This window comes from Amblyomma maculatum, chromosome 9, assembly GCF_055883805.1.
Source record: "Amblyomma maculatum isolate TAMU_Amacu chromosome 9, ASM5588380v1, whole genome shotgun sequence".
In the NCBI taxonomy this organism is placed as follows: domain Eukaryota; kingdom Metazoa; phylum Arthropoda; class Arachnida; order Ixodida; family Ixodidae; genus Amblyomma; species Amblyomma maculatum.
In genome coordinates this window covers 33,591,815-33,613,876 of record NC_139352.1, presented here as the reverse complement: position 1 = coordinate 33,613,876, position 22,062 = coordinate 33,591,815, and the positions used below count along the sequence as shown (strand labels likewise).

Genomic DNA, 22,062 nt, shown 5'->3' with positions numbered 1-22,062 from the left:
CCGCTAACCATATACTATACTTTGAGAAGCTCAAGCTTGAGCTTGTTTAGTGAGGTAGCGAAGTAGACAATGCTAAGGCAACAAGAAATGCACAACAACTATAGACGTTAGTTTGGCGAGTGCAATGGTTAGCCGGGAATGCTGTGGCTCTGGCTAATGTAGAACTCTGGGCCTAACGAAGAAGTCTAAAACCGGCTGCCGACCGAGGTTTGCGGAACAGTATATCTTCAGTGATTTACAACACCATTTCAATAGCCGGCTCGCATTCTAAAATACAGGAGTAAGAAACCGCTAGCCCGAAAAGTGCAGTTTCTAGTCTTTTCGTCGTTCTGTGAACTGCAGCTAGATCCGGTGCGATTTTGCAGTTTTTCTGGAAGGCCGGATCACGCTAGCTCTAGGGAGAAAGTGGCTCTATTAACAGCATCGTCCTTAAGTTAGGCACGCGGCAGTAGACCATACAGCAAGATCTACTGCAAAGTGTTCTGAGACGCATTTCCAGTTTCCCGGCCACAAGAAAGCGCTGCTGCTAACGGGTCTTCACTACGCCATTTGTTAAACAGCTCCATTAACAGTCGCGTTCCTGTGTTAGCAGCGCAGCAGGGGGACCGCCGAGGCAGCTTTTCTGCAGAGCGTATCTGGGAAACCGATCCTTCCGGGCCGAGGGAAGTGCAGCTATTGTCGCGTCATCAAAATGAAATGCTGAGGATATGAAAAAAAAAAAAAAAGAACGCGAGTCTCGCATTTTAAGCAGGCACGGGGCGCGGTCGGCGACGGCAGATGGGCGCGACGAAAAAAAAGAAAACGCTGGAATACTTGCTCTGACGAACGGGGTCCGACCGGCATTTCGACGCAGAGCGGGCTAGGCATAAAATGACAAAAACGAAAAATGGTGCGATCTATAGCTGCCTTGAAGTACCTGTCGAATTCTGTCGAGTGCTGTTTTAAGTCGTCAAATTTCCCGTTTAAGAATTGTAGCCGCACCATTCCCGTCGAAAACATTGTCAGGAGTTCAGTGGATTTGGGGAAACTCCACCAGTTTCCAATTTGAGACGAGATTGTAATCCAACCAAACATAATACTTGAACATCAGATAGTGTTGCAAAAGTTAAGTTGAGTGCTTCGCACTCGCTTTTTTTCATCAACACATAATTCCTGTACAGGCGCGAGGGAGTGGAGGGATAACTCTGTGTTCAAGTTTGCACTCAAATTCTGCCTGGCGTTACCTTTTGCTGACTATCGAACTAGATATGTGCGTATTTCGTACGGAATAAAACCATGACACCAGGATAACATACGATGGCATGAGTTTCGATGCAGGAACCGACAATGCATGTCCATAAGGTGTGCAACAAAGAAATGGGGTCCAAGAACTTACAATACCTGTTAGATCTATTAACAACATATACTGGAGGCACAACAATGAGATTGGCTCAAAAACGGTGGAGAGAAGTTCGCCGAGAATAAAGCTAGGAAATCTGGGAGGCCAACTGGCCATAATGGTCGCCGCGGTCCGTTTAAGCATTACTGGGCATAGGGCGGTTCGAGGTTTGGCTTCCTACTGAATAACAATGTATGAATGCTATACCGCTTGTCTCTAAAGACATTTTTGTAGAGCTTGTTCAATTAAAAGAGCACTTACTTCCACTAATACTCCACACTGCTTTTCCGCTACCGCAGGTATGAGTAAATCACAGTAAAAGTAAACAGAGAAATTTAGTCTGCATTATAGCAAAATGGCATATGTTGGAAGATAACGTGAGCAGCGAAACACTGGCTGTTTTGGCAAACCGGCATAAAATAATATATTTGGCACTGAACAAACCTACTCAATCATATGGCCCCAACTTTGTTGGTAGCCATAGCGGCAGCCGGTCAACAACAGATGCTGTGTTGGAAATGTGCCATATGCAACGTGCACAAGCATTTACGAAGACTTACCGAGTGCTATTCCTCCTCAGGTCATCGATGCAAAAGGACAAATTATCATTAATGCAACGGGCACGGGAGCCGCAGCACTAAATGTCAGGATTATGTACAACGTCCTCAAGCCTCCCGAAAAAATTTGCAAGGTACTGTGTTTTCACGACACATGAACTTTACGGACATGTTCTAGCATAATTATTAACAAACTGACTAGCGCACTTTTGAAGTTCTACTCTAAATATGTTTTGTTTTCCAGTTCTCTCTTTCTGTTGTTGCTGATGTCGATGATGGGTTCAATAAAAGTCGGCGGGAAGATTTTCCTTCTCCTCTGGTGGACCTATTAGGCGTACAAAAAGGTAATCAATATAGGGAGTGCTTCGTACAGCTATAAGCTCCAAATGTTTCATGATCTGCTCGGCTGTTCTATGAATAAAGTCAAATTTTATTTCTCAGCGCTGTTTATCGGAGGCAGATATTCAAAATATTATCAACGGTGTCTTTCGGTTGAGGAAAATAGTAAGCAGTGTTTGTTACCAATCAGGCAATCGTTGTAAATTAAAGCTAAAAGTTTCGAGTTTCCGTTTACTCACCGCGGTAAGCAATCTCTGTGTGATGATTAAGCTGAATTTATATCAGTTTTCAATGTCTCGCAACAAGGTTTTTTGTGCGAAGTCTCATTCAGCGCTTTTCTTTACTCTAGCTAAGCATGATTATGAGTGCGCCCTAAAATAACATCATCAATAACACGCGTAAGGCTGCAAAAGAAATTTGCACACAATTGCTAATTACGCTGCGATTGAAAATTGATCTTAAACGACAACCTTGCCTAGTTTTAATTGTAAAGACTTGCTGATTCGTTATTCTGCCTCTTCGCAGCATATCTAAGCAGACACCGCGTGGGAAGATCAGCAGGTAAGTGGATCCAATCCTACTAATATTTAAATGATTTTGACTGGGTTACAAACATATTTCAAGCTTTTTGGACAATACTTTCTATCGCTTCTGTACGCTATTTCAAAAACATTAGATGCCGCACTGGCAAGCAAACAAGGCGTGCTTAAAATGTAGCTTTACCTTCCAAAAGCAGTGTTACAAAACCACTGTCCATGAGCACGTGCCAAATCAGTTGAGCAAATCAATGCGAAAACATTAGAAGGGAACTCAGTACCATTCAAAGTAGATTCAAAATCCACCTGCACAGAGCCGGACACCAAAATCAGTTCAGTCAAAATTTTTCAATGTATTGAAATCTAACAAAAATGAAAACCAGCTATTACGTGACGCGGCTCGCAATTTAAGAAAATTATTCCCTCGTTTGCAGTTGCTCCGTGATGACAAATAAGGAATCACGTCCCATTTTACCTAATGTGGTGCGCAGGAACGCACGACTATTTGTGCTCCTGCTTGTTATAAATGTTTTGTATGGTAATGAAGCTGGATTTATGCATACTATTTCCTGTATACGGCCAGTACTAATTGGTTATCAGGTAGAAGCTTTCTACCTGTGGCGGTGTGATTGACAGAATGAGATTAACCCCAAAAATTACCGACACGTTTAAGTTACATTGAGTGTGAAATGCTACCACATTATTATGAGCGTTGTAAAAAGTATGTTAGTACAAGTGATGTCGCCGCATGCGAAACGTTGTCATCTCATCGTATCTCTATACTTCCACATAATTATTCGGGCGCGTAATGGTGCGATGTATGTATATTGGCCAAGTTCGTATTAAAACTGCTCGTTCTTGGCCTTCCTAGTTGCATGGGTGGAGCATGTCTTTCTTGGGAGCACCTGTATTCCCCGAGTCTGCAGAGGTACAGAGAAATGGTAGTAAACTCACTACATGTTCAACTGCTTCATTCACGTCCGAACATGGCGGGGCGGAGACTTGCCGTTTCGATTTCTCGGGGTTGCCGCGGTTGCGGAGCACATGTTCGGAACTATTTCGCCCTTTCGTGGTTGCGCACTCTCCACAGGCATTTATTTCGCAAAATATTGTGAGGCCGTTGCCTTCTATATCACACGGCGGCTTTTAGTGACTAGCACAGGGTGCACATCGCTTGATGTAACATTTGATTCTGTCGCGTTAAAATTCGTCTCGCGAGACAATGACAAAAATTCACGTCTAACAGATTCTTTTCTTTCAGGAATCAGTAAAAATCAAGGATAACTTACGATACTTTAAACTTTCCAGGGCAAGGAACAAATGTGAAGTCTTCAAAAAACACCACTTACATTGTCAAGGCCTGCACAAGGTAATAGAAGAAACTTCACGCAGGGTTCTGACATGCATTTATGTTTTTTGCTTTTGTGTTAACGTCCCAAAGCGACTCTGGCTACGTACAACGTCATAATTCAGGGTTTCTGATAATATCCATGCCTTAACGATCATTAGCGTGCACTGGCACTGCATAGAATCTGGTGCTTTGTATTTTACCTCCACCGAAAAGCAAAAGGGATAAACCCGATATCCGAGGGTCAACAGTCGAAAGCCCTATAGCCTCTATGCAGCAGTGGCGTTGTGGCAAGATTTTTGAAAGCTATGCGATTAGCGTCGGATTAGTTTCGCTTTCGGTATTGACATTGCGGGAAGAAATTAGCGCGTTATTACACGGCCAATGCACATTGGAAAAATTCATGTACCCTTTTATATATAGAAGAAAACTACACGATACCTCCTTGCTGCAACAGATGTTTGGTTTGGGCTAGTTGGTAGCAGTTTCTTGAAGCCATAGCGCAAAAAAGACATAGCGCCTGTCCTGTCTACATCTGTGTTGTCCCCGTCTTTTTTGCGCTATGTCTTCAAGGAACCTCCTTGCTGTTTATCACGTCTCACAAGGACATGATTTCTTTCACGGGGAGCAATGCTAAATGCCTTTATTATGATGAGGTGGTACCGTTCGAAGGGCCACGTCTAACTAGTTTTTGCGACTAGCATAGGTGCCAAACCTCTTTTTAGCTCCTCACATTTGCGCAGTTTTAAATGGGTAGACTGAGCACTATTTAGTCCGCTTGCGTTTCTTGTTCCGCCAGTTTTTTTCTTCATCTTCATTATTCGCAGATTTCTTCATATCTATCATGGCACGCATAATGATCTCGTGAGTGGCCTCTAGTATGCTGATTAACCTGAACGAGCACAGGGGGTATCGCAACCAGCGCCATGCTGAGGAGCGTGTTTAACACTTGGTTGATGTCTGTCGTGGGAAAACCAGTATGTGAAATTCAACAATACGACTTAAATGTTTATACTTATTTCAATGCAGTACCGTGGTTTTCCGAATTTGCCATGAACTACCTAACTGATCTAGAACCAGAGAGTGGCCCTGCTCGCTGAACATTCCACCATATGCTTGACGTCACTTAGCTTACGCCCCAGAAGAGAGAAGTGATTGTTAGCAAAGAGAACACGAAAGAGGAAATAAATATTATGTGAAACTTAGTTTTACGCTGACTATATTTCATCCTGATACGCTGGGTATATCTCAAGCCGGAATCAGTCGCGTACATTACTAATGGAATGTCAGAAATGAGGTCACAGGCACGAAAGTATGCATGGACATGTAAGATGCAGATCAAACAATTTGGCACTGGAATGAAAATTAGTTTGATATTTAACGAAACAGAAATATTACGTGAGCTCCAATTGGTATTACTGTGAGCTTCAACTAATCTTCCGATCTTGGTTTTCGATCAAATGTAGAAAGCAAATAATCAACCAAATGCATTGTGACCAACCCACAGCAGTGGCTGTCGTCTTAGGGCGATAGACTGCTAAACTCGAGGATCCGGTTCCATTCCGGCTAGGGAGGAGGTGTTTCGGGGCGACGAAAACCAACTGCCGTATGTGTACTTGCGGAATTCAGGCTGAAGGAATCTACGTTATCTAACTTTCCGGAGACATCTAATAAAGCTCATGTCGCTTTTGCATGTTTAATCCCAAATGCAATTCGCTTGCGACCCTCGCCCCTGCAGACTCCAAGACTCATCCGCGCTAATGAAAACTGCAAGTCTTGACACTTTTAATTTCGGTCAATATATAGTATAACAAGTTCTTATTACCCTCAAATACTGACGCCCAAATTCACAAACTATTGCTGGCTGAGTTCTTCCTTCCAGCCCATCGAGGGGAGAACAGTCATTCCTACATTCAACGCTCGTTGGGATTCATAAATGCTCTTTGTGTTTGCTCCGACAATATATTCTCAAGAAATATCTTTCTTTGGAAGTTCGGATATCTCATAGGGACAAAGTTCAGAGCTAAGTTGACTCTAAAACTGCCCGTCTGTGCACATGGCACGCATATTTACCATGCCGAATATTCTAAGCAACCTTCCCAAGCAAAGCCAACGTTCACAGCCAAGGTAAACGTGTTTTGTTTGCTTCATAAACAAGGCAGAAATAACAAAGAGAGGAAGCACTTTTGTTTCTAGGAACAGTCGCTGCCGGTGATGCAGCGGTCACGTGGAAAATGTTATAAGCCTTCATTAAAGTTATGAGAGCTTGAAGCTTTTATTAAGGTCGGATCCAAAAATTTCGCTATCCTCGCCCATTTCCTTCGGAGCACTACAGAGTGAGCAATGGAAACACGCATGCCTCTACGCAGCGCTTTGGGACACATGAACCGAAACACTAAGTGCGACTTTCCAGGAGCGAATGTCGCTTGCATTTTCGAAGCAAGTTGGCAACTTTATTTGCAGACACTGCAGACACGCCTGGAAAGCCGTTTGTTTTGCTGATTTGAATATCCTTTCCGTGGAAAGAGAGGACATACACTCTTTCTTGACAGCGCCGTGTAACTGATGACTTGCGCCGTCTTCTTCTCTCGGGGTGAACACGAGACAGCGTGGCGGAGCTGCGCATCGCGCCTTGCGTCTGGTGAGGCCGCGCTTCGAAGCAAAATGACGCATGCGCAAAGAAACCTAGGGGTGATGTTCCGTGTCGTCTGCACACAGCTCAAGCGATGATGTAGCTGCTGCGTTCGAGAGATGTAGCAGACGGTACCAAGCAGCACCTACGCCGGCCGTACGAGCGCCCCGCAGAGCTCGGCCACACTACTCCACATTTTTCACCAACAGTGGAGAACACGCTACGAGGTCGGAGGCGTCGGGGAAATCATTAAAGCAGCAAGCACAGATGTTCGCCCTGCTTAAGTGCTTCCTGTACCCAGCAGCATCTTGTTTACAACACACCATAAATCCTCCAGCTTCTTCGGAAACCACTGCGGCCCACCCCCTCTCCTCCTGTCCTCAAAAGCACACCTCAACTCTGCACATGGAGTGCCGTGAAACGTTACTTACGTATCCGGAGACGACTTATGATGTCACTGCTCTGCAGAAGAGTACTGTAACGATCAGATACTGAAAAGCTCTAAGCGGTTGTTCATGATCGAAAATGAGCATGGAGGAGAGGAGGCTAGCCCAGATGGCAGCTTTAAAACCACGTGCAAAGTCTCCTTGTATAGTTTGCCGCTGCAGGGCACATTACACATAATTAAAAATAAAGAATCAAATCTACACAGCACGAAAACGTTTATACATCAGCCATATTTACATAGAACGCTCAAGGTCGCTCTGGAGGTGCCATGGTATCGCCGAGGCAGTCTTCGAGGATTTCCTCTACTCGGGGAGACATTGGAGCCGATGTCTATTTATGATAGGCTGAAAAGTCGTCGTGGCCCACTTTGACGAGGAGTTCGAGTGGAGGCGTCCTTAACTTTCTCTGGTAATTGCCACTCGTGCACATATCAACCTCTCAAGAATGTACAGAACGTTTTAGTTTAGCCAACTTTATTTGCAGGTACCTAGGTGGAGAGCAGTCCGACATGGCTATTCTGGACATTGGAATTTTTACTGGCTTCAGCCCTGTTGAAGTTGATCTGAAAAAAGTAAGACAATTTGTCAATATGGCTTGCTTACACTACGTATAGTGTAAGGCACAGTATAGCACAAACTCAGCTAGGAATTCTTGTCTTTGCTTCGAATGAGAGAATTCGAACTTAAGGAATTGTGATGTTGAAAAAGTTGTAAAAGGCTGTGTGGTGTGTAGACCTTTTTGCGTCAGTCCGCGGCAAGAGAAAGGGAGAATAATAAATTCAGGGCTTAGTCAACAATTCACTGATACTAGCGCACCGACTACATCTTCAAAAATAAAAACATACTGTAACCAAAGAATTAACTACACTGTATAAGAATGTGCAGTCTTGCAGACACTTGCCGAACATAGTCAGTTCACGAATACTCGAGGAGACGAAAGTACCCACAATTTCAGCGCCAGTCGTTCACTATTATTGGCAGCACCTGTGCTCGTGTTCTATAAAATGTCTATAACCTCCTCGGAAAGTCTTTGCTGCTGCATCTTTTCGATTCTGCAGCACAAATATGTTTTTTGTAAGTACATTTCAGCAGCTTTCACGGGGTCTAGATCCGCGGCATATTAGAAGGTACCTCTAATTGGCCATTTCTCCAGCGTGTAAAGCGTCTTTCATTCTACTTTATATGTTAATTTATTCTAGAAAATTGATGAAAAGTTTTTATTGCGAAAGCAATACTATGACAGCCAAAGCAAGCCCTCAGGTAGCCGCAGCTATGCCGTGAAGAGGAATAGCTACGGTCTCCTCATACAAAAATCAGCCTGCCATGCATTTGAATTCACGTTACCGGTATGCCACGGGCAGGAGCTGCCAACTCGAGTCGCTCCTTTAATACGGGAGGGTGATATCAGAATCAGCCTGCCAGAACCATTTGCATTCTCGTTACCCCTACTACACGCAGGCACGTCCATACGGCTTGTTTGAAGCGTGAGTTTTTATTTGGGCTGGTAGCTTACGCTCTCGCGTCATACCCTTAAAGGATGAGCTTAAATGTCCCCAATAATGTAGCAGACAAAAATATCTTCCGCCATTGCTTTCGCAATTCAACTAGTGTTAATCAGACCTAAACCAAAACTAATGTTTGAAGGTATTCGGGTGGTTCTCCAGGAAATGGGAATTATCGGTTTTCTTGCTACTGCTTTTATCATGAATGGAGTTCATTATATATAAATAGCAACATCTTTATCAATTCTGTCCAATAGCATTAGGAAGAACGTTTTACTATTTCGCTATTTCATTTCTGTTATTGTCATCTCTAAGATTAGAATTGGGAAAAATTAATAATGCTTTTCTTGGAATCCCAGTGAAGTTTAAAAATTGAATACAGCGCGATGAAATTTTGGCACATCTTAAAGGAGAATTAAGAGTAAGTGGTGTAAATCTTTTTTCACTATGCACCTTTGAACACTTTGTGTGTTCGCCCGCTGAAATGGTTTATCGCTAATAAAGCAGCGTTAATTCTAACGCTTGGATTGCTTTCCTTTGGAGAAGTCTCCACCCTTATTGTCCCCTTGAACTCTGTCGCTAAGCAGCGTAAAAACAAATCCCACCTGAACCACAAACTTAGGTTCTCGAACAGGTTTTGCCATTAAAGATATATCTTATATCGCATAACGCTATAGAGAGGCGCCTTCTGCTGTAGCTAACAGATATAAACGTGGTACCCAGCTGCAAACAATGTTTTACCTTGGGTAATCGCTTATTCTTATTGCCGAATTTCTTCGTACACTTCTTCGCTCAAGCTCAAACAACAGCGAACCAGACATGAAGGGCAGTCTGTTATTGCTACTTGCTAAATCTGGTGTCCCGAAAAAGCTATGAAGGCAATAATTCACACTTTCTTTTAACGTAAATTGTCTGAGGCTCAAGCCTTATTGCCCCATTAGCAACGCAACTTTGCGGCAGCAGCGGTGTTCCTAAACGTGGTGCCGAAAGTTACCTCAAAATCACATTGTTACCCTTAAGTGTCCTTTGCAAGAACTAATTTTCTGGGAACTGTCATACCGGTGGTGTTCACATTGTGTTTATTTGCCACCACAGGTTATCGACGATACGCTTGAAGCCCAGAAGTACGAGAGAACGGAGAAGAGTGTCATCTTTTATCTAAGCTCGGTACGTTGTCAGTGAAGCATGCGAAATTTCTTTACGTGATGAAAACACAGTTTGTACCAGGGTATTGCTAAAGAGAAAAAGGTTTGGCTTGAATGCAGTATTATTAGGTCACCCTTCTCTCATAATTCATGTCTTTACTAGATAGCAGGTGATATGCATTATTGCAGTCACAGCCTCGAAGCATTATTTTGTTCCCTTCTTTATATACCTTGCACAGTTCGACGATACCAGTATCCGTTTGACCCCATGTGCGATAAGAAGCGACGTTGCAAGGCCGGGAAAAGAAGTGTACTTACATAATGATCAAGGCCTTCTCAAACTACAGGTGGTGTCAATGCCTTCTACGCGTCATGGAGGGAATTGAAATTCCCACGTCCAGTTCTTAAACGCAACGCAACATGCCATCATTTAAATGAATAGAAAGAAATTTCAGTTTCACTTAAAAGAGCATTTCAGCTCTAGGTTTTTCACCCAAACTTAGGGTAGTATCACAAAATGCCGAATTTGCCTTTAGGAGTGCGGTCTGTAGTACAGTGACACGTAGAAGCGTTTTTTACATCGACAATATTTGGACGCAAATTATTCGATAGATACTATGGAAGACATCCATGAATAACTGATGAATGGGGCAGTTCGTAATACAATTGGCATTGCATGCTCAACACATAAACATTTTCATTTTTATGTCATAGCGCACCTCTCGCCTTCGAGCGCTAGCTGAAAATGACAATAATTTTTTTTTACTTCCACATAAACTTTTACCTCATCTTTATGAAGATTACATTTGCGGGTTCAGAACAATTTAATTGAATTCGATTGGAATTTGTTATGTGTATAGCTCCACCAAAGTTTACTGTGATATAATACTGAATTCATAAGAAGTGTTTTAAAAAACGAAAGCCTACAAAGCCAGATTTAGTTCAGGTATGTTTTCAGCAACGAAAAAGTGGAAAGAAGTTCTTTCAACAAAAAAGAACCATCTTTCAAAAAAGCAATGATTGCGCACATTGAGCCCCCCTTGCCATTGATCGTTATATAGATTTTAGGGCTGTGAAAAATAAAGGATGGGAGCCCCTGAATTATCGCACCCTCCAGGATTGCATCTTTCCCCGCCACACTAATAACATAATGGGTTTGTGTTAAGCGTAGAGAAATAATATGTTGACTTTTCAGATCACTTCAGCAAGAGAGATTTGTATTGCGTTCAGAATACAGAAGGATTTCGCTGTAACAAACCTTCAAACTGCCACCGTGAAAGTGTACGACTACTACAAGCCACGTAAGCCATTTGTTGTGTTCTTTTTTTGTTGTGGAACCGCATTTTTTTGTTTCGTTCATTTGAAAGGGAGAATGCGAATTAAAAGAGGTACTGCTTTTCAGAGGATTCCTGCAGCCGGTTCTACAGACCCGGGACCTCGAGCTCGGTGGGGCTGTTCTGCGACGGGAACCAGTGCAAATGCGCCACTGGTATAAAAATTTCCTTCGCGCTTTTTTCCTGAAAATTATGGGCGCATCACCAGCTCATGTCTTGGTCACTGTACCGCTTCCCATCATGTTCATTATCTCTGTACGAGTGTTCTGGTAGAAGACTAATGAGGCCTTAAACTACAAATCGAGGAGGAAGAAGTCAGGAGAACTTTAAGGTGCTTTATAACAGTGCCGAAGTATAAGCTTTTGATAGCGCAGCGTCTGTCAATGTTGCAGACAACCAACCAGATCATGGTGGACATTGATCTTAGGTACTGTAGACAAATAGCTGTCCTGTCATAGACACGTGCAATCCATAATCTTGCACAGTATTTTAAGCAGAAACTTGGACGTCATTGCAGAAACTGCATGTGGAGAATTTGAATGTATTAGCCCAGCAGTGACGTAGGTGGCTCTTAATAGGCGACTTTTTGCGTCTACTTACCCACTCCGTTAAGATATAACTGCCAATATTCAACTCCTGATGCTACCAACCGGTGATGTGTAATTTGTTTGGAGAAAGACGTTGGGGGTGTCTCGCGACAGTTCGACGCAGCCTTCTGATTGTCTTGCTGTGTGACATTTTCCAACAACTGACCTTCATTGGCAGTGACGTCGCATACATAAGACGTTACGTACTTAATGACACCATTGACTTTTGATGTCACATAAACCATTACGCCATGGCTCCAGACTATGACAAGGTCTGCAGTGGCGTCATCAAACAAGTGAGCTCAACCGATTGAAAATTTTTGGTATTTTGATCTTTTTGATTGTTTTATTCTTACTGTCACTCTTGCCGTTTTGCTCATCGCCCTACCGCATTCTTACGCTATAGACAAGGAGAATTACTGAAGCGTGCTCACGAATTGTGTATAGGGTAGTGGTTAGCGATTTGGCTGGGAATCGGAGGAATGATGGTTACAAGAGTTCTCCTTAGTGTAAGTTTCAGGGGGCGCATTTTGGGGACATATTCTGCGGACACAGCATAGACTAGTAATAGTTTGCCCTAACAAATCATATAACACAAATACAGATGTTTATTTAGCCGTGCGCAGGCCGACATTACCAGGCCACGGTGGCGGTAGAGCGAGTGGTCAGTATTTCAAAATATTCTTCGTCATTTCCAATTCTTTCCTATAGAGGTTTCGCTAGAAAACCTGTTTTTTCCCCTTCAGGCGCTGCGTCCAAAAAGTGGACGCGACCTAAGCTACTACATTGTGCACGGAGTGCGAATTTCCGTCTTTCAATTTGGTATCAGTAACATTTGCACCCGCCCTGTCGAGTGCTTGAAGCCATCTCTTGTTGCTACAGCGAAATGTAATTGTAAACAGCATGTAAAGATGGACGTCGCAGTGTTTTACGGCGGGACGAATCAGTAGCTCTTACTTTGGCATGTCTCTTTCTAAACCAATGCATAGTAATCATATTTACTGCAATGAATGTGTCAATAAGGAATTGTAGATGTTGCATGTCAGATTTCATTATCTTAGACATAAAAAGGGCTGCTTTCAGAGCTTCGTGTCCACAAACATCGACACGCCGTCTTAATTCTGACATTGTTAGTGTCCGCGACGGTTCGTTATTTCGTGTAAGAGCAGTACGTGATATGCTGATTTGTGTGCAGGTGAAGGCACAAACGTATTTTCCGAGAAAATCATTTATTCATGCCTAATAATTAGTAAGTGCAGAAATTGTTGTAAAGGCTTCATTCAAGTAGCAGCTTTGAGGCGCTATGTCCACATATGTGGATGCGAATAAAGCATAAATATTTTTGCATAATCTTCCATATTTTAATTCTGCCTGGCCTACTGATGATGCATGGTTGAACAAAGTTTTCCTTTCAGAAAATTGAATTGGCACCTGAGGGGGATAATTATACAACGTGCCCGACAGCATCGCATAGAGCATCGTATCAGTGCGGATGATACTTCGTTGTTCTATACCGCAGATTGATTTCTAAACAGTGGTTGAGGGGATGGCATTTGAACGCCTTATGCTTTTCAACGACCAATGCTGGCATTGTCTGAAGTGCCGATTTTGACTTTTTACACAGCGGAGTGCCCAGTAAGAGAAACGTTTGAAGGCATTTACAAGAAGATAGAAAAGATCAAGATAAGCAAGTTCAAGATGGAGATGGCACAACGATTGATAGAAGAAATCGCATGCAACGAGCATGACTTCGGTATGTAATGCTTTTGAGATATATTAGAAGCCACGTACACCCCTGCGCTAACGTCGTCTCTTAATTATGTCGTCTCTTCATGCTTCTGTATGTAGTGTGGAGGGGAAAAGTGGTTTCCAAATCCGTGTTCACTGGCTACAGACACATTGAGTTCGAGATCAACCTTGTCATAAAGGAAGGTGAGTAAATAACAAAATATTGAATTAATTTCAAACGAATCTTAAAATCACCTTCGATATTTTCTGCTGGCTATAATAAATATGCTGACAGAAGAGAGAATGCCACCAACTGAAACAAATATGTTTGCTTGTTTCTTTCTTTCTTCGTTTACTTGGGTTTAACGTCCCAAAATGACTCAGGCTATGAGAGACGCTGTAGTGGAGGACTCCGGAAATTTCGACCACCTGGGGTTCTTTAACGTGCACTGACATCGCACAGCACACGGGTGCCTTGCTTGTCGCCTCCATCGAAAAGCGGCCGCCGAGGCCAGGATTCGATCTCGAGCGCCGTAACCACTAGCCACCCCGGCAGGACTGAAGCAAATTTGTCCTCGCTAAATATTGTAAGAGAGAACAGAGTTATTCGCACTTAATCATTCCGCTACTTTTATATGTTTGGGAAGAACTGAAAAAATATTATTTGCAGTAAATTTAGACACATGTCCTGAAGCAAGGTCTGCATTTCTATCTGCTTATACCAAGCGTCTGAGACATGCGCTATCAAGAAACTCGTCAAGGTGCTCAAAAGTATTTATGTCCACATCACACCCAAGGCAACGTCTCAGAGAAGACCGTACCTTTTACGCAAAACGCGTACCATTACTTGTAGTTTGGTTTACATCGCCGAAGCGGTTACCGTGACACGCTCCCATGAAGAACGAAATACATTCAAATTTTATTTACATGACGTTCGTCGAAAGTTCCGGAATGTAGACAGGGAAATTCTACGAGAAAAGCTTTTCCTAAATCGAATAAGCTGAAAACGCTACGTCTGATAACCTGGCAAACCATTAGGCACGTGAAAGAATTGTGGTGGACACATAAGCTCCGACTTTAAGGGTATTGTTTGTTTTGTTGCGATTGTAGGAAGAAAGCAAAGTAAATGCATAGGCCTGCTACTGGCTCCGTAGCTGAGCCACCTCCGCTGCCTCGTGCGGACAGAAAGAAAGAAAGAGAGAAAGAAAGAAAGAAAGGGAAAACAAAGAAAAAGGAGAGAAAGACACATGTCGCAACAGCCGTCGTCCACCACAGAAACGATAGCGGGTGCAATGACGGCCTACAACAGATAAAAATATGGCGGTAGGCTAGCCCCCACCTCAAGTGGCAGTGCCCTACCGGTCCCAGCCCCGCAGGGTAGGTAACCAGCCTAGATGTAAAGCCCCGCTTTAACCAACCCGTGTAAACTTTCCTGTGTGGCCTAGGGGTAGCTTGAATGGAAGGTTCATGGCAGATTGATTCTTACATCACCCTTGCTAATGAAAGGGTAGGCCCTATTCGGTAGCCAAACAACGTCAGACAACCCAACGTCCAATCAGTGGCGGCAATGTAAGCTGCCAGTTACCGCGTGTCAGCGCCGTGCTCGTGATTTTTCGCTCACAACGACAGCGCTGTTGTCGACACCGCATTTTCTTTGAACGGGGCTTTTAACGCTATCGCGTTCACTGCAACTTGTTTATGAAAGCTTTTCTTAACAGGGTTAGAAATCAGAAAACAGGGTTAGAAGTGACAGAAAGTACAGAGAGCGAGGCACCTATAGGACAGCCTCGTGCGCACCAGGAAATGTGGGGGAAAATGGTGATACTCAGCATTTATATATAGACGGTTGATTTCCATCCCATCACGTGAAATATGAGCTTTGGCAAATTTCCCCTGCGAGATAGCTCATTAAATCATGTAGTTAGAAATACTTGGTAACACTTGGGTGGAATTTAGTTCAGGCGGAGCCCTTCTTCATTTAAAAGCGTTAACGGCAAAGTTAGGTCAGCATGATCCTCCCTTTTGTGAGCGTAGTGGTGCCACACTTTATGTGCATCTCTTGGGTGCCTTTACTTATAGGTGTATTTCGAAAGTAGTGCCTAATATTTGTCTTATCGTTTCTGGTATCCTTGCTTATGCATGCCAGGCCTGCTGTCTATTAGACAACAGTTGGGGATTCTTAGTTTTATTTCTTTTCATCGGCCTGCACTAATTTGTTTGGTTTGTTTGGTTTGTGGGGTTTAACACCCCAAAGCGACTCAGGCTATGAGAGACGCCGTAGTGGAGTACTCCGGAAATTTCGACCACCTGGGGTTCTTTAACGTGCACTGACATCGTCCTCGCTTGTAAGCGATTAGGCGTGACTGTAAACATCCGTACCAATCAACCCATACAAGCACTTTACTGAACACGCTCTCCTTTTATGCATAAGCTCTTGCTCCGACAGCTTTTAATTCTCTTTCTCCCTTTACCACAATGTGTCTGTACCCTGATTGGGCTCCAAAGCTCCCACTCAGGGCAGAGTGATGGCGCTCCCTATTGATTGGTGGCCTATATTTAGACGAAACGGTTCCCGTCCACTCTCAAATAATGACTAGAAACGGAGGACTTTAGACATAGGGCTATCACCCCATCACACGAAAAGGCAGAGCATGAAATAAGCTACAACTTTTAGGCTAATTCGTCAAATGATTGCTAACTGTTATCAAATACAGCGAAAAGTGGTTTGGTTTGGTTTGTGGGGTTTAACGTCCCAAAGCAACTCAGGCTATGAGAGACGCCGTAGTGGAGGACTCCGGAAATTTCGACCACCTGGGGTTCATTATCGTGCACTGACATCGCACAGCACACGGGCGCCTTGCTTTTCGCCTCCATCGAAAAGCTGCCGCCGAGGCCGGGATTCGATCCCGCGTCCTTGGGAACAGTAGTCGAGCGCCGTAACCACTGCACCACCCCGGCGGGGTACAGCGAAAAGTATTTCACAAAATTCCAACTACGCTTTTCCTTTCTATCGCCTGCTCCGCCGTGAGCGGCGTTCGGAAAGGGGGGGGGGGGGGGAGGGGGTTGTGTGGAAGGAGGAGGATTAACCGGATAATTAACGTTGCCGCGTCCTAGTGTATAAGGCTCACCTGAAGTATTCTTTCTATATTTCCTATTCGTCCTTCTTACAGCATCTTGCTCGCCTTTCTCTTCATATTTATCACTTACCTCAATCATCTGGTTCATTTTAATATCCTGTCAGCTAAGTTTCCATCTATTTGTCTATCTCCAGTTAAGACACATTCAGTGCCTTCGTTTCGCTTCTGTTCTACGTCGTCTCATCGCGCACTTTCAATCTGAGATGCAAATTCAGATTCAGAAATTGTAATTACAAGTGTGTTACTCCGCCTAGAATAAAAAAGCGATTTCGAAATGTGCATGAGCTATAAAAATCGGCGAAACGTATATAAAAGAAGGAAGGTGCCGGAGATAAGTCAGGAAACTGCCACTGCACTGAAGAATTCTGAGCTGCTATGGTTTCAAGCTAATATTTTTGCCTAATACGTTTCTCTTCATGATGACATTATCACAATCAGGCAGACTGTACCCACTGATCAGCGAAAGCTTCTCACATATTCCTCCAAATAATTAGGTCCTGTTGTAGCTGTATGCACCTAACGCCTGTGAACGTCTGAGTCTCATCCGCCCACCTAACTTTCTGCCACCCCCTGCTACGCTCGCTTTCTGGGGGAATTAATTTGGTTGTCCTCAGCGAAACATCAATTATTCTCTTTTCAAATCATATGCCCGCCCTATACCCACTTCTCGTTATCGAATAGAATATTATTCACTGAACTTTGCTCACTGACCCACTTCGCACGCTTCCGGTTTCTTCAACTTAAACCAACCAGTTTAATTGAAATCTATTTATAACACTTTCCGTCACCTCCTTTGAGCCAGACAGTGTTGTAGCTTTATGTTTTGGTGTTTCATAATAATTCTCTGATATCTGGATTTGTTTGCCTCCTAAATAAAATATTCATCTATTTTCCTCGAAGAAGAATCTGTATCGCCAGTTTGCGATTCTTGACTTTCAGGTAGAGAAAATGCCTCGACTGTGAACGGTACCGTACGAGTATTCCAGAGCCGAGAGCTGTGCGGTGCATCAGACCTGGATAACGGCAGAGAATATATCATATTCGGAAAGGACAGCGATCGACGCGCTACCGCCGAACCCTCGAGGTAAGCTAGCAGGAGATGTTTACAGATAAGAAAGTCGATTATTTTGTCGTTGGCTGGCAGAGATGAACTTGGAAACAAAGTGTAAGAATAGGATGTTGCTGGCCCTTTGTATAACCTTTAAACAAGGTGCATCTATTCCACATGCATCGCTAGAAATGATGTCGTATTACAATCTTACATCTTACAATCTTACATTTAACAAATAAATAAATAAATACAATATTTCCTGCACTGTACTACAAGTGTCTTATTCATTACGACTTCGCAGGTTTTCTCATATTGTGGTGTCCACAGCAATTACCATTTGAAGATAATTTAATGCTAACTGAATTTCTGCATATGATATCAAGTGCGCGCCGACACTTATAGTCCCTTTGTACATGCTGCAGGAGGCGCTGGCCAGTACTTTCTTAGCAAAGCTTTTGGTATGAGCTGCAGCATCAACCTTAAATTGCCCACCTATACCTCCGCACATCAGTTAGGTGCTCAACATAGCGTGGCATTTTACCTTCGAGAAGATGCCATTGGTTGTTGTATCTCTTGAAGCTATGAAAAATTCGATGCCCGTTTTAGAACATCCTTATGACTAAATAAACGATAGGGCATCGGCCATAAAAGGACAACTGTCGGGTGAACTGTAGTTTATCTGCTTACAAGAAATGCATATGCGTCGCTGGAACATGCAGAGTAACCAGACATTTATGCTTGATAGGCAGGCTTCTTTTGAGTTTTAGTTCACAATTAGTTTTAGGGTTAGTTTGTGAACGGTAAATATTTCCCGGTTATATTGAGGGGCCTTTGAAGGTTTCCATGCTGATAGATGTGTTGCATTAGGCACTTGTACTTACTCGCATACTTTTCGATGCGCTTTAAAGGTATACTGATACCAGGAAAGGAAAAAAAGGGCTTAAATGTTGCATAGTTTGAATCACAAATTTCCCGAGCCATCATTGGCATTTAGCAGACAGTACCAAATGTCAGAGCTTTCTGGAATTAATTCCCAAAAAGAACGCTTACACCACTGCTTTCCCAATAATATACGTATCTTCCAGGTGATATGCATTTTCACATAGTGTTGGTAAACATTTGCTGCACTACCTAGAAAGATTTTTTTTAGTAATTCTTGTGTTGTGTTTATTTCAGCATTCGGTACCCGCTCAATCACCAGGTCCGAATTTTCGACAAAAAACCATCGATAAAGAGGCCTATACTCGGGGCCATAGGGTGGTTAAGCCAGAAATTCGTAAAGGTCGGTTGCCAACTATAAATGGCAGCAAGGTGAGATTATTGGCTGTACAAAGAAGCCGCACACGGACGAGTGAAAAAAAAGCGACATATCGAAGTAAATCGTTATGAAGAACTTACTTGTATATTCAAGGCAATAAAGATGAGCCTGGCTGCATTCTATATACAGATAGTAAATTTAATAATGGTTGGTATAATAAAATGCCACCCTATACTGTTTTTATTAAATAATGAAAAAAATTATAGTAATCGCCACCTTTATTGCTCAAAAATTGCTCAATTCTGCTCAATAAAATTGTCAAGCGTTTTCTCGAACCGATAAGCCCACATTTACTATCTTTCGCTGCGCTGAATACGTTAAAAACATGAAGGGGCTAATCCTGTTAAAATAACACATGTTAGTAAAGACACCAAGATGTAAGAAAAGCAAAACATTGATACCTAGTAAAAACTGGTCCGGAGCTGCTTTCATATGAAGACTGCCACAGGCTACAATAACAGACATGAAGTCACTCATCAGCATTCGAAGTACTGCTACAGAAAAACGCAGATCTGTTGACACGGAACTAGGAACCATATGTGCAAAGTATGTCTTAAAATAAAACCTCACCAGATACCAAGTTTTCTGATAGCACGAAGTTTACCATTTGCTCTTGTGGAAAGGGTAGAGGCAGAACTACAAATGCTCGAAAGGCTAAGAATCGTGTCTCTCGTCTCGAGTACCACGTCACGCTAATTGTTTCTGTAGTAAAGCGTGAAGGGTCAGAACTTGTGGCGATTACATGAATACATACTAACGCTGAGCCCGATCCTACCCTTCGAGACGTATCCGCTAATAAAGGTGGATAAACTTTCAGAGTTAACGGGAGGTAAGCAATTCTCGATAGAGAAAACAAGAAATAACATTTATTGGTACCTGTCCAAAGGTTGGCGAAGATCCGAGGCGCAGCTCTATCCCAGCCATGTCCTCCCCCTCAGCCATCGACCCGGATCTCTTAGATCTGAGCAGTGGCCAGGGCGAGACGAATGACTTCACGTTGCTATTTTTCATCATGTTTGGGAAGTAGTGCCCGTTGGGACTCATCTGTTCTGTCAATTTCTGCAAACCTAGGACACTCTCATATCATGTGGATCATGTTCGCTGTGCCATCGCAACGACTGTACTTAGGCCTAAGAATTTCCGGTTGCCACTTGCTGTAAAGCTGGGGGTTCGGTAATACTCCAGTTTATAGCTTACGCCACATAATCTCATCGCTTTTGTTGAGTTGCTTACACACGTTTGGAAATATTGGTCTGCCTAATTTGTAATGATTTAGGATATCTTGGTAGGTATTAGGTTCATCATCGAACTGTAGGGGCTCCTCATCGCGCAAGTGGTACGTGGTTGCATATAAGACGTCAATGGGATCCCGGAAGGTAGCTAATCTTCGGGCCAGTACGTGCGCTTTCTCATTCCCCCTCAACCCCTAGTGTGCCGGTGTCCAAATGAGTGCGACCTGCTCTGCCGGTGGTAGACCACTGGCCAACACTGTTGCTCCTATGGCCGAAATGCGACCAGTGTCAAAGTTTCTAATCGCTGATTTGGATTCTGTAACTATAATTTCGGCCTGTTGTTGGGTTAGAGCTAGCGCAATGGCCACCTCTTCCACCTTCGTTGCGGTCGAATGTCGGGTGCTGCAGCAAACTTCTGATCCCCCGTTTTTTATTTTATTCAAGCTTATGAGCAATTAGAGATGGACGAAGAATAAAAATTCAAGGCCTATCTGACCTTGGACGCGCGTAAGGGACTGTATGTTGTTAAACGGTAAGCACCAATAATGTTTCAGAAGTCACTCGTTACATAGGCGACATAACAACTACGTGCTGTGGCCAAGAACTGATCGTGAAATTGAGGCTGAAGTGTGTTTGCGCAATGCCTGGGCAACCGAACGCACTATGCCTTGCCCAGCTCCTTAGCACCAAAAAATCATGGCAAACTAGACCATAGACACGCCTGCAAACTGATTTTGTAGGACCATTCCTATGGAGTATGTTCGTAGTTGTCTACTCTCACCCCACGTGGCCGGAGGTGTAACAGATGCCTCTGACACATACGTGAAAAGCACACTAAAAGGACTCCTCGAATTTTTCTTTCATATTTGGCTACACTGAAGTTTTGGTATGAATAATGGCTCGCAACATATTTCAGCAATGTTTTCAGGCTACCGTAAGGGCACTAGTCACATGGCATGTACGGATTTAGACTACAGCCCATAATCTCAGCAGTAATGGACATGCTGAACAATTTCTCCAACCTTTGAAAGCGGGTCTACGCAATTGTACTGCATCAAGTTTAAGGACAAAGCTGGGCGAGCTATTTTTGTATTACAGAATCACCCCGCATGGACAACGAGTCAGGCGCTGGCCACTCTTCTGCTCAGTAGGCAACTGCGTGCCCAGCTGGAAGCAGCTAAGCAGTAGCTGATGCAGTCTCGACGAGGCAGTCCGCGCAGACAATCGGTCGCAAGCAGCGCAAGTGAATGTTTTTGTGGATGGCTGCGTCCTAGTGCTCAATTTTATGAGGAGTGAAAGCGTTTGCCTTTTGTTGTGTTAGTGGGAACTTGAGCTGTTTCGTAACGAATTCAATTGTCAACCGGTCAAGCTATGTTAATCTAAAAATGCCACCAACCACATCATTAAGTTCATGGGCATGCACTCTCGCTGCACATCTGAAGTCTTTTTAATTAGAGTAGCTGAGACCTGGGACTACTCCGGAGACGCACTCCTTGCTTCAGCGACGACACAACGCAGTATCCGGAAAAGCAGTGGCGCCCTCCAGCCGATGTGTGCGTGAACTAGCATGTGCTGGTAGTAAGTCATTCTATGCACCCTGTTGAAAATTGGATTGAGGGAGTGTAGTAGAGTGGCGTGTACACGTTCTGTGCGCTGCTGTGATGCGCCCATCAAGTGATGAGGGCCACATATACATGGGGCGCCGGGACCTGCTCTGGTTTCTTTACCCTTGTTTATCTGGGACGCTGCCAGCCGCGCTGGCGCTGGCCGTTAACTTTTTTTTCCAAGAATG

The 22,062-nt window shown here is 43.6% G+C and overlaps 1 protein-coding gene across 1 annotated transcript in view; it reads left to right on the top strand.

The window, feature by feature from the left end:
• LOC146178798 (venom factor-like) overlaps positions 1-19,591 on the top strand; it is a 108,926-nt gene extending 89,335 nt beyond the window's left edge. The window contains exons 29-40 of the mRNA XM_084580037.1: positions 1,959-2,069; positions 2,180-2,279; positions 2,800-2,835; positions 4,119-4,179; positions 7,721-7,808; positions 9,834-9,905; positions 11,079-11,184; positions 11,286-11,372; positions 13,429-13,557; positions 13,653-13,736; positions 17,609-17,753; positions 18,897-19,591. Coding sequence (XP_084436163.1) covers positions 1,959-2,069; positions 2,180-2,279; positions 2,800-2,835; positions 4,119-4,179; positions 7,721-7,808; positions 9,834-9,905; positions 11,079-11,184; positions 11,286-11,372; positions 13,429-13,557; positions 13,653-13,736; positions 17,609-17,753; positions 18,897-19,020 — 1,143 coding nt within the window. The 3' untranslated portion in view covers positions 19,021-19,591. The remainder of the gene's footprint in view (positions 1-1,958; positions 2,070-2,179; positions 2,280-2,799; positions 2,836-4,118; positions 4,180-7,720; positions 7,809-9,833; positions 9,906-11,078; positions 11,185-11,285; positions 11,373-13,428; positions 13,558-13,652; positions 13,737-17,608; positions 17,754-18,896) is intronic.
• The last annotated feature ends 2,471 nt before the right edge of the window (positions 19,592-22,062 follow it).